We start from the raw sequence: 15771 nt of genomic DNA, 5'->3' as shown, positions 1-15771 counted from the left end.
CCTCGGACTTTACTCTGTTGACGACTACTCTCTGTGTTCTGTTAGTGAGGAAATTATAGATCCATCGACCGACTTTTCCTGTTATTCCTTTAGCACGCATTTTGTGCGCTATTACGCCATGGTCACACTTGTCGAAGGCTTTTGCAAAGTCTGTATATATTACATCTGCATTCTTTTTGTCTTCTAGTGCATTTAGGACCTTGTCGTAGTGGTCCAATAGTTGAGACAGACAGGAGCGACCTGTTCTAAACCCATGTTGCCCTGGGTTGTGTAACTGATGGGTTTCTAGATGCGTGGTGATCTTGCTTCTTAGGACCCTTTCAAAGATTTTTATGATATGGGATGTTAGTGCTATTGGTCTGTAGTTCTTTGCTGTTGCTTTACTGCCCCCTTTGTGGAGTGGGGCTATGTCTGTTGTTTTTAGTAACTGTGGGACGACCCCCGTGTCCATGCTCCCTCTCCATAGGATGGAAAAGTTGTAAATTGTTTACCACTTTGATAAACTCTTCAGAATTAGAGAGAAATTGTTACCTGTGACCAGTTACACAAATTTGATCATCACTTTTGGGGTAAATGCCAAGTTGACAATATTTTTATTTTCAGCCACCATACCTTCCGTACTGCAGCACAGTATGTAAAGGAAGACAAACTGCCCATTGACCCATGAACAGCACTGCAGTTGATGACCTCCTGTACCCAAACCCAAGTGATCCCAAGACAAACACTTCAGTCTACTGCCTCCTGTACCTGAACCCAAGTGATCCCAAGACCAACACCTCAGTCTACTACCTTCTGTGCTTCAATACAGGCTTGCTATGCCACTGCTTTAAGTTATGCAGTGAGTATTTTCTTGAAACAGACTTAAACTTGTATGTACACTTACATGCTATTGACTACTGTATTACATGCTGGGTACTTTAGGGTGAGGTAGATCATTTGCATCAGATCTTAGTTACTGTAGGCAGTTATTCTAGTGTGAATCTGTTTTGGAACAAACTACAAATAGCATTCTGGCAAGTATTCATTTGGTGATTGAAAGATGTATGGAACTCTAGTAGGAGGGTGATTTCCCTCCTTGGAAAAATCCCTTAATGGGAGGGGGTCCATGATTTTGGTAAGGGGCTGTTGATTCAAGAAATCTGAATTACTCCCTTTCCTTGGATCGAACCTCCAATGATCTTAACTTCACTTGTATTCCTGGTTGAATTATGGGTGCAGTTGTAATTTTTTTCTCCATATTTAGCGAGTCTTGACATTGCCTCTGTACATTTCCCATGTACAGTAGGGCTTTGATTATATGGCAGGTCAGGTTCCAGGCTACTGCTGTAAAGCAAAATACACTGTAGAGTGAAGTAGCACCTCGTGTTGACTTGTAAAATCTTTTTTCTAGTTTGGTTTTCTTCAAGAAGGTTCTCATTCCTTTGTCTCCTGTCCTCTAATCTTGATTTATAATCTCCTCCCTCCTGTTTGTATGGTTAAAAATTTACACTAAGGATTAAATATTGAAAGCACTGCTGTTCTCCCTATTTTATTTTCATGTTGCTTAACATGTTTATTTTATGCTGCCTCCCATATCTCACTCCAGTATGTTATGGCAGTGTGCAGATTTGGGACCAGGCCCTTGAGTATTTTCCAGGTATATATTATCGTGTATCTCTCCTCCGCTATGGTGAATAGACGTTCAAGACATGCAGGTGTTCCCAGTAGTTTAGGTGCTTTACTTTCTCAACGTGCCTTGGGGCACTGTGCTTTTGACTTCACTGATGCTGGATCTTGCCCTGTTCACTACTACTTTTTGTGTCCTGCGTTAGGAACCAAAAAATCCATCTGCCTACCTTCCCCATAATGCCCATGGCCTTCATTTTATGCGCTGTCACTTCATGATTGTGTTTGTCAAACACCTTTGCAAAATCTGTGTAAATCACATCTGCGTTTTGGTAGTCTTCCAATGCCTCCGTAATTGTCATAATGGTTCAGCAGCTGTGACAGGCATGATCGTCCTGCTCTATAACCATGCTGGTTCGGGTTATGTTGGTTGTGCTGGTCCATGAAATTTGTAATCTGCCATCTCGTCACTCTTTCGAAGATTTTTATGATGCGAGAGGTTCGGGCTACTGGTCTGTAATTTTTAGCTAGTGCTGTACTACCTACCTTATGCAAAGGAGCTATGGGTATTAGTTGACTGGTGTTGGTTGCATCCTGGGAACAAAACTGACCTAATTTGCCTGAAATGCTCTGAATAACAAGGAGCTTTCTGTAAAGTAGTATGTCATTGGTTTCAGCTAGGCCTGTATATGCTGTACATGTACTTGTAGAAATAGATTATGTAATATCTTATGGGGAAACCTTACCCTGGTGGGCAGTTTTCATTGATTGAAAAGATACTTTGTCCATGACTGAAATATCACCAAGCTTGTGGAGTATCAGATGATTTGATATTGAGAAAATAACTGAAGATTTAATCATGCCTGATGTGTGTTTATACTGGTAACAGATAGTCGTTTAAAAATAGTGGAACCTCGGTATGCGACCTTAATTCATTCCAGAAGGCTGTCTGAGTGCCGCTCCGTTTGAATATCGAAAAAGTTCTTCCCACCAATTTTGTTTGGTTGGCTGTTATCACTAATCGTTGTAGGCCCCATGTTGACTTGTTTATACAAATACAGTGGAACCTCATTTTTTGGCCGTAATCTGTCCCAGAAGGTAAGGATATTGAAGAGATTCCTCCAGAACTCTGTTAGGGTCAATTCAGTGTCTGAGGTCACTTCAAAGCCCTTTCGAAACACTGCTTTTGTGTACAGTTTTTTGAAGTTAGAAATGACCTGCTGATCCATGGGCTGGATGAGAGGAGTGGTGTTAGGAGGCAAGAACTTCTGTTATAAATCGGAAATCCCTAGACAATAGGTCTACAAAGTTTGAAGGATAAGCAGGAGCATTATCCATTACCAGGAGGCACTTGAGTGGCAATTTATTTTCCAGGAGGTATTTTTTCACACTTGGGCCAAACGCTTCATGGACCCAGTCAATGGAAAGTTGCCTCATGACCCATACCTTACGATTAACTTTCTTTCTACATCACACACAATGTACTCTTAATGACATTGTTTTTCTTGAACACACTGGGATTTTCAGTGTGATACACAAGTAAAGGCTTCACTTTGAAATCCCCACTAGCATTAGCACAGAACAAATGTTAGCTTGTGCCCTGGCAGTGCCTTTTCCTCCTCCATGATGCAAGTCCCCTTTGGCATTTTCTGCCGAAAGAGGCCTATTTTGTCACAAGTGAACACTTGTTGGGGTTGGAATTCTTCAGTCTGTACATACCCCTTGAATTCCTGCACAAATTTTTCAGCCGCACGTTTGTCAGAACTTGCAGCCTCCCCATGCCTTACAACACTGTGTATGCCACTACGCTTCTTAAATCTCTCAGACCAGCCTCTGCTGGCCTTAAATTCACTATCATCACTAGTACCAGGCATTTTCTTTACGAGATCGGCATGCAGCTGCCTTCCCTTTTCACAAATGATCATCTCTGAAACACTATCTCCCGCTAACTGTTTTTCCCTGATCCACAACTACTACTCCACATCTTCATTTGTTTGTGATCTCACTTTCGTTAACAGGTTTACTCCTTTCGCCACATCAACTTCCTTGATTTGCTCTTCCTTTGCCAGGATAGAAGTGATTGTTGATTTGTTTTTGCCATACATCCTGGCAGGTTCCAGCACCCGTCTACCACTCATATTTTTTTATTACTTCTTAAATTCCATCATGTTTCTCACTTTCTTTACTAAAGGAACTTGACTAGGAACTTTCTTGGGGCCCATGGTGACTTATTTCAGTTGCACTTAATAAAAAAAATCACCAAAAACAATGGATTTTCAGGAAATGTTTGGATGAATGCGTGGAGTGTATGCTCACTCGCCGACAGACAAAAGGAGACTGACTGACCAAAGCCCAGTGTCCTGGCGAGACAGGCAGGCTAACGCGTCTAATGTGGCCAATATACGAGGCAACAGCCGAAATATGGAGCAAAATTTCCACCGAAAAACCGGCCTAAATACAAATCGGCCGATAAAGTGGACGAAAAATTAGGTTCCACTGTAATACAAAAAACACCAAAAAATGCGAAGAAACGCAAAATAGTTTACAGCGAAGTTCTGGCAGGTCGTATTTGTTTGGTAGTGCTGAGCTTTGTTTGAGTAGGGAGCTGGTCGTATACCGAGGTTCCACTGTACTTTTAATACAGTATCAGGGCACTGGAAATATACATACATTTTACCCCTGTAAATATAGTATGTGATTTCTCAAGGAAAAGCTTTCATGAGTATTTACTATTGTCAATGCATAAAGCCTATATAGTACTGTGCTGTAATTATAACCAAATATAAATAAATAATCTTGTGAAAATGTTACTTTTAATTTTTTTGCTTTTGGATAAAACTTGTCAATTACACATACTGTACTGATGTCACAATGCAGTAGCCCTTGGCAGCTGTACTATGCTCACTCACACTCACCTAAGTCTATTTAAGGAGAACCTGTGCTTTTGTGAACTATGCTGATTGTATACAGCAGATGTCTATTGCATACAGGTGAATACTGAAAGAACTCTGGCATTAGACAGTGAATTCTAGTTAACCAATAGAAAAGCAAGGGAAACTTATAATTTCCAAGAAATCTTGTGTTAATTTGCCTACACTTTAAAATCTATTATGGCTATTATATCTCCAAATTTATAAAATAAGATTGGTTTACTGTAGTGGCAGTTTGAGAGACCAGAGTGCAGTGCCTGACTAAGGGCCCAGGAACCCAAATTTTTTGGCTTAAATAGGATGGGATTTACCCTTCATCAAACACTACAGTTTTGTATTGTACAGTGGTACCCGAGTTTCGAACAGCCCCAAACTCGAACAATTATGGTAGTGTATTTTTGGGGGTCTGAAACAGACTAATCTAATTTAAATTATTCCTTATGGGAACAAATTCGGTTTGTATCGGCACTCTAACAGCCTTCTGGAATGAATTAAGTTTGTAACTCGAGGTACCATTGTATCTAATAAACTTTGAATGGTTTGAGTTTACTATACAATATTATGATTGATGTCTGTAATGACAGTAAATTAGTCACAATAGCAAATTGGTACTGATAATGGAAAATTGTCTTAGTTAAAAATTGGTAGTACAGGAAATTAATATTAGCAACTGTTAATCCTTTCAGGGTCCGTCCCATAGATCTACGGCTTCACGTTGTGTCCAAACCGTAGATCTACGCCAAAATTCTAGCGCCGTCAAATTTAGCACGAAAGCGCTCATAGGCCTACATGTGAGAGAACGGGTCTGCGTGGTGGGTGTGCGCCATAAACAAAAAATCTAGGCGCCCGCATTGCATTGTGGGAACGCCGGCTCAGTTACCCTTGTTCACCATGCCTTGTCGCAAGTCAGCTCTCACTCCACGGAAAATTGGGACTCTCCTCTTCCTATCTGATAGTTCTGACACTGATGGAAGTGGAAATGAAGACGAATTCTACGGCTTTGATCAGTTAATGACCGAAAAGAATGACCAGGATATCGATAATAGTGCAGGAAACCCTGATGATCCTCAACCTTCTACCTCTGGTGTGGGCACTCGTGACTCACGGTCGGTTGTTCCTCAACGCAAGAGGAAACTGATATTTTCGCGTGGCCAGGACTCTGACTTCAGTAATGATGATAGTGACGTGGTTTGTGATTTTATTGCGCTCGACGATCATTCGAGTAGTGATAGTGAGGAATCATATTCACCAGTGAAGCGTCGGTATGTTCGCCGCCGCATGCACTCGGGTAGTGTACCTTATGCTGTGCCCAGGGGACGGAGTACATCCCGGAGTACATCCCGTGGCCCTACACCAGTTTTAGGTAGTGATAGTGAGGATGATGTGGCTACACTTGGCATGGATAGACCACAGGCATCAGTGGTTGGTGTTAGTGGTGATGGTAGTGGCACCGCCATGCGTGACTCGCCAGCCCAGGGTGGGACCCACGCTGCTGACTCGTCAGTTCAAGGACAAAGCGGAGCGTCAGCCACCAGCCCACCACAACCATCCGCACAACCAGCCTATGATGTCCAGTATCCACCAGCAAACCGTATGTGGGATTGGCAGCAAAATCCCAATTTTGTTCCCAAGCCTCACCACTTTGATGACTCTCAAAGTGGAATTCTACTTACTTGTCCCCTTGGGACCATGGCCAATGAACTGGAATTCTTTGAATTATTCTTTGACCAGCCATTGATGGAAACTATTGTCAGGGAAAGTAATAAGTATTTTGAGTACACCATGGCAAATACGATCATATCACCACAGTCAAGACTACACAGGTGGAAAGAGACGACTGTTGCAGAAATGTATTTGTTTTTTGCAACAATAATGCTTATGCCTCATGTCTATAAGCATAATATAAAAGCATACTGGTCCACAGATCGGCTAATTTCTACCCCGGTCTTCAGTGAAATCATCCCAGTGAACAGGTTTATCTTGCTCTTACGTATGTTGCACTTCTCTGACAAAACCAGGCCTGACGGAAGTGACAGGTTATACAAGATTAGAAATGTTTTCATGCATCTCAAACAAAAGTTCAGCATGTACTTTTATCCATTCAAGAATCTTGTAATTGACGAGTCTTTGATTTTGTTCAAAGGTAGACTGTAATTCAAGCAGTACAGGAGGGCCCCACTTATACGGCAGGTTAGGTTCCAGGCTACCGCCGTAAAGCGGAAATCGCCGTAAAGTGGAACACCCTTTTTTTCCACTTATAAATGCATACAAACACTAGATAACAAGTTTACACTAACATATATTAAGTTAGCAATAGAACCAGGCATCAAAAAACAATAAAAAGGTACAATACACACATAGTGCACTCATTACTTACCTTAAAATATTTATAGTCTTAATCTAGGGTGAGACAAGTAGTATTTATTGTAAGAAATCAAGTGTGGTATGTATTGTAATAGCCAGGCTACCTTACCAGGCCACCCCACCCACACATACTATTCTATGATATTTAAGCATCCCAGAGCGATAAAATGTATATACAGTTCACTCATTACTTACCTTAAAATATTTGTAGTCTTAATGTAGGGTCAGGAGTAAGTAAATGAGATAAAACGAATAAATGAGAGAGAGAAAGAATGAGTACATGAGAGGTGACAGGCCAGGCACAGAGTAAACAAACCAGGCTCCCACATCTTATATTTGTTTATTTATTCTATTGTGGGGTGTATTTATCATCTTTTTATGTTATGTATCGTGTTTATTATATAATTTTGAAAAAAATATCATGGATGGATTAATGAAAATGTGTATATTACCGTAATATACGACATTTAATGAGACTTGGTGAGTATTGTTATTATGGCGTCACTTGTGCAAGTCGTCTGCTACCACATCTCACATTTATGTTTATTTATTCTACTGTGGGGTGTATTTATCTTATTTATATGTTATGCATCGTGTTTATTATATAATTTTGAAAAAAATATCATGGATGGATTAATGAAAATGTGTATATTACCGTAATATACGACATTTAATGAGACTTGGTGAGTATTGTTATTATGGCGTCACTTGTGCAAGTCGTCTGCTACCACATCTCACATTTATGTTTATTTATTCTACTGTGGGGTGTATTTATCTTATTTATATGTTATGCATCGTGTTTATTATATAATTTTGAAAAAAATATCATGGATGGATTAATGAAAATGTGTATATTACCGTAATATACGACATTTAATGAGACTTGGTGAGTATTGTTATTATGGCGTCACTTGTGCAAGTCGTCTGCTACCACATCTCACATTTATGTTTATTTATTCTACTGTGGGGTGTATTTATCTTATTTATATGTTATGCATCGTGTTTATTATATAATTTTGAAAAAAATATCATGGATGGATTAATGAAAATGTGTATATTAACGTAATATACGACATTTAAATGACTCGATGTATGTAAGTTTATTTAGGTACAGGTATACATAAGTATAATTATCAGAGTATATATAAAATATGAAATAACTTTTAAAAACATTTGAAATTTTGGAGTTTCCAGACAAAATGGAGAGACTTAGTGCTTACTGAGCTCATGGAGAATGTAAACAAACAGGGTGGGGCACGGTGACCGTATTAGAAAGTCAGGTGGGGGGAGCCGTATAACGAGTTTTGGTCATAATTTGAAATGTCCGTATTAGCGGAACGCCGTAAAGTGAAACGCCGTAAAGCGGGGCCTTCCTGTATATACCGAGCAAGAGGAAACGCTTTGGTATAAAACTGTTTGTACTCTGTGACAGTGGCCTGGTGTTGGATATTGTTGTATACACGGGAAGTAAAACATTGAAAGATACCAAGATGTTATTGGGTATCTCAGGTGACGTAGTGAGAAACATGATGGCACCTTATCTTGGTAAGGGGCATACATTATATACCGATAACTGGTACACAAGCCCATTACTCAGTGATTTCATGCGAGTGAACAAGACAGGTGTGTGGCACAGTGCGTTCTAATCGTAAACATATGCCCAGGCTCAACGCAGGTGCTCGTGGTGATGACGTGCAGGTGTTTACTGCCAATGACATCATGGCATTACGGTGGCATGACAAACGAGATGTCACATTGTTGACAACCATTCACCGTAATGAAATGCAAGACAGTGGCAAAGTTGATCGAGTGACTAATGAACGTATTCGAAAACCAGTGACAGTGATTATACACAAAACATGCGCTTGGTTGACAAATGTGACATGCAGATTGGTTTTGTTGACTGTTCGTAAGAGTTACAAGTGGTACATGAAACTTTTCTTCCATCTCATGGACATTTCAATGCTCAATGCATATAATATGTACCAAATAAAGACTGGCAACAGACCACCGTATGATGAATTTTGTTTGTTGTCAGACAACTCATAATGAAGTACCAGGTAAGAACACCTGCTATACAACAAGGTCCTCGAATTACTCAGGATATATCCAAGCGTTTGAGGAGGGAAAGTGATCATTTCATAATACAGCTTCCTTCAACTCAGAAGAAATTTGCTCAGAAGAGATGCATTGTCTGTGCACAAACAAAACGACGGCAACAAAGACGCAAAGACACTCGGTTTATGTGTGAGGAATGTAAGGTGCCTCTGTGCATGGTGCCTTGTTTCAAGGAGTTCCACAAGCTCCAGCAGTTCTAAAACCATGTCCAGTGATTGTAAATATATGATAGAACATTAGTATTATACAATATTTGTGCATGTTTATTGTAATAAACAACAGTGGTAAACAATAATATAATAACTTTAGTGCAGTTATTGTGTTCAATACAGTGAGTTTATATATATACATTATATACAGTATTGGTCTCTCAGGCCCCAAATGTTAGTAGGAAAAGAAAAAAACTGGAAAAGAAAAAAACTATAAAAACCGCTAAATAATGTAATGCACGTATGTGGAATTCGTCGATGTTGCCGCCACCACATTATTTTTGACAAACTTCTTGGCACTGTATCTCGGTAAGTACTGATCAGAATTTTTTTTTGTCTTATTACCTTCACAAAAATATGCTCTTTAATTCTGTAAGAATTTTTTTTTTTTTTTTTTTTTTTTTTTTTTTTTTAATTTCTTGGACACTGGAGCACCACTTCAGATTTTGGCCTTGGACCCTGAAGGGGTTAAAAGCATTGAATAACCAAATAATTCTATTGTATTAATCATACAGCTCGACTAATCTGAGACTGGATCCCAGAGAGAAGTAAAGTTGGATCCCATTAATCTCAGCACCGTTATATTGTAAAAAAAAAATGCAAGAGGCAGGACAAGGCACGTTTTCTCACATTCAGTGGTCATCTAAACGAAAAAGTAGTAACAGCCATATTATCAAGCAGTACCGAAGATCTGGAAACAGTTGTTGTGCACTTTATAGGACTGTTGGTTTACCATGGGTGTAGGACAGTCTGGTAGCCTAAAAACAATTAGGCTGTGGTGTACACCAAAGATTTTGTGGTGCACCTGTCTGGCTATGCTTATGCACATTTACTAACCCTCGAGGAGTACCTGTTGTGTAATTTTAAGCAAAATTTAGAATTCACCTATGTCTTAATTGTAAGAACAACTCAAGTTTACTTTTGAGAATTTTTTTTTTCTTAAAACTTGTCATTGGTGGCCTGGTGGTTAACGCTCTCGCTTCACACGGTGAGGGTCCGGGTTCGATTCCCAGCCAGAGTAGAAACATTGGACGTGTTTCTTTCCACCTGTTGTCTATGTTCCCCATCAGTAAAATGGGTACCTGGGTGTTAGTCAACTGGTGTGGGTCGCATCCTGGGACACTGACCTAAGGAGGCCTGGTCACAGACCGGGCCGCGGGGGCGTTGACCCCCGGAACTCTCTCCAGGTATCTCCAGGTTGTCATGGTGTGACTTGTCTGTTAGATGAATTAACTTTAATGAAGATGTAAATACCCAGTATGTAAAAGTGAAGCTTAAACCTATAAAAGATATCTATTATTTAAATTTTAGTTATTTATTGTAAGCAATGTGTATTTTTTTTTTTACACGTCTGTAGTTATATAAATGAACTAATAAATAAGTTAACCATGTCAGTTATTTTTTTAGAAACCTTTCTTTTTTTACCTCATGAAAATTCCACTTGACCTATAGCATTATATTTTTAGCAATAAAAATCAATTTTATTAGTTTAGGGGTGTGTCAGCATATTGGTATCTGGTATCTACAAAAATTTTGGTATCGTCCCATCCCTAATATTAAAATCGCACCACAGGTCCTCCTTGAACATCGTAATATACTGTTTGAGGCGTTAATCATAATTTTCATCGTGTTTAATGCTACTTAACTCTATTACCGGGTGTGGAATATTTTCTTGTTCATTAAAAACGGTGGCATTTGAGTGTGCACACTAACAGTGGATAGTTTGATATGAATTGCTCTGTAAATGATTGGCTACTGTTTTAATTTTCTTGAATACAGCCTTTTTTTTTTTAATATGGGTTAGACTTTTCAAAATGTGGGATGAAATACTCGTTATTTTTAGAGGCATTTGTTAAACTAGTTTTGCCAAATTGCATTTTTATTTCTAAAAGATCATAACACAGGGTTGGGACAATGAATACAATGCAATGTAAATGTTAGGGAAAAATATCCTGCTAATACACTTGATGCATAAAATTTTATGCCAATAAATTTTAAACATTAGAATATTTAAAATTTTGAGTTCAATAGTAATGAAATTTACTTAATCTACAATATTTGCAGTGTGTTTTAAAAGGCACTGCTTCACAATTATGCAATATCTCCAACTAGAAAGTCTCTAAAGATTAATACCTTATTTTTTGTGCAGTTATCAAGGTTCATAGAACTGTTTGTACAGTGTGTGTATACTGGCCTAGTGTGTTTGTGTACATGTACGCTGATGTTTGTATTTAACTGTTAATGTTGCCTACCTCTATAATGTTCAAGTTGACATGATTAGGTCTGGCATCCTATATTACAATTGAATCTGTGTATATTACGATCAAGCTCATTCTGCTTTATTACCCGTAAACTGTAAACAAAGTTTTCAATGTCCTTCATGACTAATTTGGGTGTTCAGCTTGAACATTTTCTTGTCCTGGACCTTCCCATGTCAAACAGCCTGTCAGTGCCTCCCTTGGTTGTGTCCCAATGTGTTTTATAGTCCTATTTTTTCCTTTATATGCATTCCTCAAGTCATGAGATTGTTTATAAAATCTTTCCTTATAGATCTCACCTCTGTTGTGGTATCAATCTAGTGACCCAACACTGAACTTGTTCCACTGTGGTACCTCTCTAAAGCACCATACTCATATTTACTACAAGCATATTTCACTCTCGCCATCCTCAAATTGAAGCTTAGTCTTGCTGCTCGTTTTCACTTTCATCTTAATTTTGTAATGTTCTGGCCCATCCCCTTTGAATAGCATTTGCCTTAATACCAGAGTATTTTGAGTTATGATTGTCCCCTTTTATTTTATATTTCCAGCATTTTAAGATTCGACTCTCTAAACCTGTCCTTGCAAATCTTGTCCATAATTTAAAGCGCTTGACCTTCTAGTCAATTCCTTTTCTTTCTTGAGCTTTATTTTATGAATCTGAGGAAGGATGAACTCCATGTGAGTGTTACCACCATAATTCTGACCTCGTGCAAGTTTGTGTGCATCATATTGGAGTTTTTGCTGAGGTCTCTGAAGACTATTCTTGTATTAATTCCATTGATATTATACTGTTTGTGGGTCTCTAGTAATAGGTTAATTGTTGTTGTTTTTTTTTCATGCCTTGTCAACCAGTTTGGTACTATTTTTCACCTCCCTATTGTGGTCACATTACACTTTTGAGGGTTGAATGACCTTAGGTGGACATTTCATTATACTGTACTTGCAATCTGTCCATGTCACTCAGTGTTGGCAGTCATCCTCTGAATGTTTTCTTTGCATTAGCTTTACATCATATATACTGTAAGGATAGACATGACGTAATCAATTTATCGTAGCCTTATAGGCCGGTTTTCAGTCTGATGGAGTACCCAATCTTATCTTAACCAAATTTCTTTGTCCATAAATTTGTTGCCTGAGGCATCTGAAGTAAGTGCTTCATGAACATGTCAACTTTTACCTGTGAGACACCATACCAAACTCAAGGAATTAGGGGATAAGTGTGAGTAGAATACACTACCCATCCTTCCTCTTATCAATTTGTAATTAACTATTTGTCATTGAAAGAGTAATGGCATGCTCTTCCTGTCCTGTTTTTTAATCTTTCAGTGGTTGTGTATACTAAGCTTCTTCCAGTTTACTACTAAAATTTAAACAGTATGTACTCTATTAGATGTGTTTGCCAGAATTGAGCTTTATCAGTCAACCTACTGTATCAGTGTGTGCTGTGCATGTGTACAGTATTTACAAATTGTATGTATTTGCTTTGGCATATGCGTACACGTAGACAGCCATGAATCTGTTGCCGAGGGATTCAACATCGTACTTGGAGATTTGCCATATGGGTGAAAGAGGGAAGGGGTCAGCACTGTTATTAATGCTTTGTTTATCCTGATACAGGTTAAATCAAGTAATAACAGATAGTACATCAAATGACATTTGAAATTCCCAGTCTGGCTCAAACTGCTGCCAAACTTCTCCAGTCCTCTCCAGCCACTAACTTGAAAATTTGCATATTAACCCGTAAACGGTCCAAACGTGTGTGTGTGTATATATATAACGTTTTTACCGCTAGTGCCCCAAACATATATATAAAAGTTTTATTTGTCATACATTCAACATTGCCACGATAAGCCTGAGTCGCCTAGACATGAGAGAATGGGTGTGCGCACTCACTGTGTGCCACATTAAAATAATTGAGGATGCCTGGGTACCATATGCTCTTTTCCTATTAAAAAAAAAAACTTTTTCTCAAAATTTGGGGCACTACGCGAGAGAACGTATATATGCGTTTGGACCGTTTACGGGTTAATGGAAGTACACTCGGGGATACATAGCATTTGGTGATACACCAAAATGTATTTCTTTTCTAAAGAAAAGTCCAATCTATTGGGAGTTATCCCTTCTAAGGAGGTGCCTTGATTGAAGTAGATACATACTGGTATTTTTCCCATCCTTGGATTAAACTTGATTTCTCATTCTCAGGAGTATGACCCTTATGGATTTTGCATCCCTTGTCTTCAACCCTCAAACTGTCCAAACGTAGATTTACGTTCACTCGCATTGTGCTCCGAACGTAGATCTACTTTTTTTTTTTTACATAAAAAAGCGTGTAAAATCGAATGTCGATCTACGTTCTGAGCGTTATGTGAGCAAACGTAGATCTCCATTTGGACAGTTTAAGGGTTAATTCAAGAGAATTGTCACTAAAATTAAATCTTATCTACAATCATCATACTAATAAAATACAATATATACTACTGTGTTTCTATATATTTTTTGGAAGAAATTAATTTGAACTTCATCTTATTGAAGAAATGGCCAATTAGCAGTTAGGCCTATGGTAGCCATCCCTTCATGTTGTAATCTTTAATGTTGGTTAAATGTTAACCATAGTAAAACTTCCACAACTACATATGCTCCTCGCTTTATGATGGTTCGAAATGTGATATTTTGGCTTTACAATGGTGCAGTGTAATGTCAAAACAAATAATTTTGTACTGTACAGTACTGTACATTTATTGATAGAATAAACTTGTATTCGTTTATTTACTTTTCAATGCTGATATTTAGTTAGAGTAATTATATGTTCACTTATTCAGTTACGGTATTTATCATTCATATTTGACTTGGTATATTTTAAATTTATGATGGGTTCATATGAACAAATGCCATCATAAGTCGAGGAGCACCATCTTAAGCCACTGTTTACATCTAGTACATGACTATCGTACATTTGGTATAATTGGTGATGTCTTGCCTCTGAATAATTCTGTATTTGTCACACATGAATGTTCTTTTACAAATGACTGGAAGAAAGTTGAAATCTTTACTACAAGTATTTATAAAGTGTACTACATATTTATAACAGTATTGTCTTCAACTTTTTGATTGGGTACAATTTATATATTTTGAGACATCATATTCAAAGAGCTCTATATCATACTTGTATACTTCTAAAAGTCCTTCCATTTGTTTCTTGGACAGCTGGCAGAGGAACTTGTCAGCTACTTCTTCTGTTGGCCCATTTCTTGATCGGTTGATTCTCTTTGGTTTAATCACATCTTCTATGCCTGTTAATTCAATTTTAATTGATTTAGGAGTTAATGTTGAATCAATAGTAATAAATGAACACAAAAAAGCTTGCCTGTATAATTAGAAAAAGAGAAAGGTTAGTCAATATCAGTATTTCAATCACTACATCACATACACGAGGATGTCCATATAAATGGTTGATTAAGACTAAGTGAGCACTTTCAAGGCTGAGGGACTGGTTACCTTCCACTGTCGTCTGTACGTATTCTCTGTATTATAAAAACTTGTTGAAACATAATAGATACCCAGCTGTTGCACATGTCAGTCATCATAGACTTGGTATTGTATATCATTAATATTATATAGACTGCTTGGCATAGATAGAAACAGATTTTTTTTTTTTTTTTAAATGTTATGCAAATTATATATTCTTAAGCATTATACAACTGAAGACAGGGACTGGGATGATGATTAAAAAAAATGTACCTGTTGGCAATGAGTTCACGGTTTGGCTAAGGGCAGTGGTGATGTCATGTTTTGAGATTGTGTGTGAACATTATGGAGTATATGGAGTATAGAAATTAGGTGGTGGTGTATATGAAAGATATAATTCAGAGGGTGGAGAATAGTGACTAAGAGGGTGTATAAATTCAGGGTGGATGAGTCATTCCATGAACAGTTGGATGGAGTGGGTGAAGGTTTTAGTTAGGGTTTTGAGTATCCAGCAAGTGTGTAATCTGCACAAGTGGATGAATAGAGGGAAGTGGTTTTGGAAATTTGACACATGAAGGTAATGTGAATGCATTCAGTGAAACTGGTTAGCTGAACTGAGTTCTGGAGGTGGAATGTACAGTGCAGCTGTCAACCTGCTGAGCGAGTGTTTATTTGGGTTTCCTTCCTAACCTCCAAGTCTCTAGGATCTGTAAAGTACACAGTTCTTCCATTTCTGTTTTTTTCCCTTCAATTCCTTGTGGTTTATTTTTCCCCTTTCATTCCCAGTCCTACAGATCATTTTCAGCTGTATCATTACTG

The 15771-nt window shown here is 38.2% G+C and overlaps 2 protein-coding genes across 6 annotated transcripts in view; one reads left to right on the top strand and one right to left on the bottom strand.

Annotated features, from left to right (window-relative positions):
• The first annotated feature begins 264 nt into the window (after positions 1–264).
• Positions 265–13053, top strand: LOC128691819 (uncharacterized). The gene is made up of 3 exons (XM_070100837.1): positions 265–838; positions 5222–6294; positions 12992–13053. The coding sequence occupies exons 2-3, from the start codon at positions 5427–5429 to the stop codon at positions 13051–13053; spliced, it is 930 nt and encodes a 309-aa protein (XP_069956938.1). The 5' UTR covers positions 265–838; positions 5222–5426.
• The window catches only part of LOC128691820 (carbohydrate sulfotransferase 11-like), a 149145-nt gene continuing 144461 nt past the window's right edge, over positions 11088–15771 (bottom strand). For all 5 annotated transcript variants that reach the window (XM_070100913.1, XM_053780732.2, XM_070100918.1 and 2 more), the window contains exon 9: positions 11088–14777. In XM_070100913.1, the coding sequence (XP_069957014.1) occupies positions 14584–14777 (194 nt within the window). In that variant the 3' untranslated portion in view covers positions 11088–14583. The remainder of the gene's footprint in view (positions 14778–15771) is intronic.

This window comes from Cherax quadricarinatus, chromosome 75, assembly GCF_038502225.1.
Source record: "Cherax quadricarinatus isolate ZL_2023a chromosome 75, ASM3850222v1, whole genome shotgun sequence".
Lineage (NCBI taxonomy): Eukaryota > Metazoa > Arthropoda > Malacostraca > Decapoda > Parastacidae > Cherax > Cherax quadricarinatus.
The sequence above is the reverse complement of the archived record's forward strand: the minus strand, read 5'-3'. Positions and strand labels throughout refer to the sequence as shown.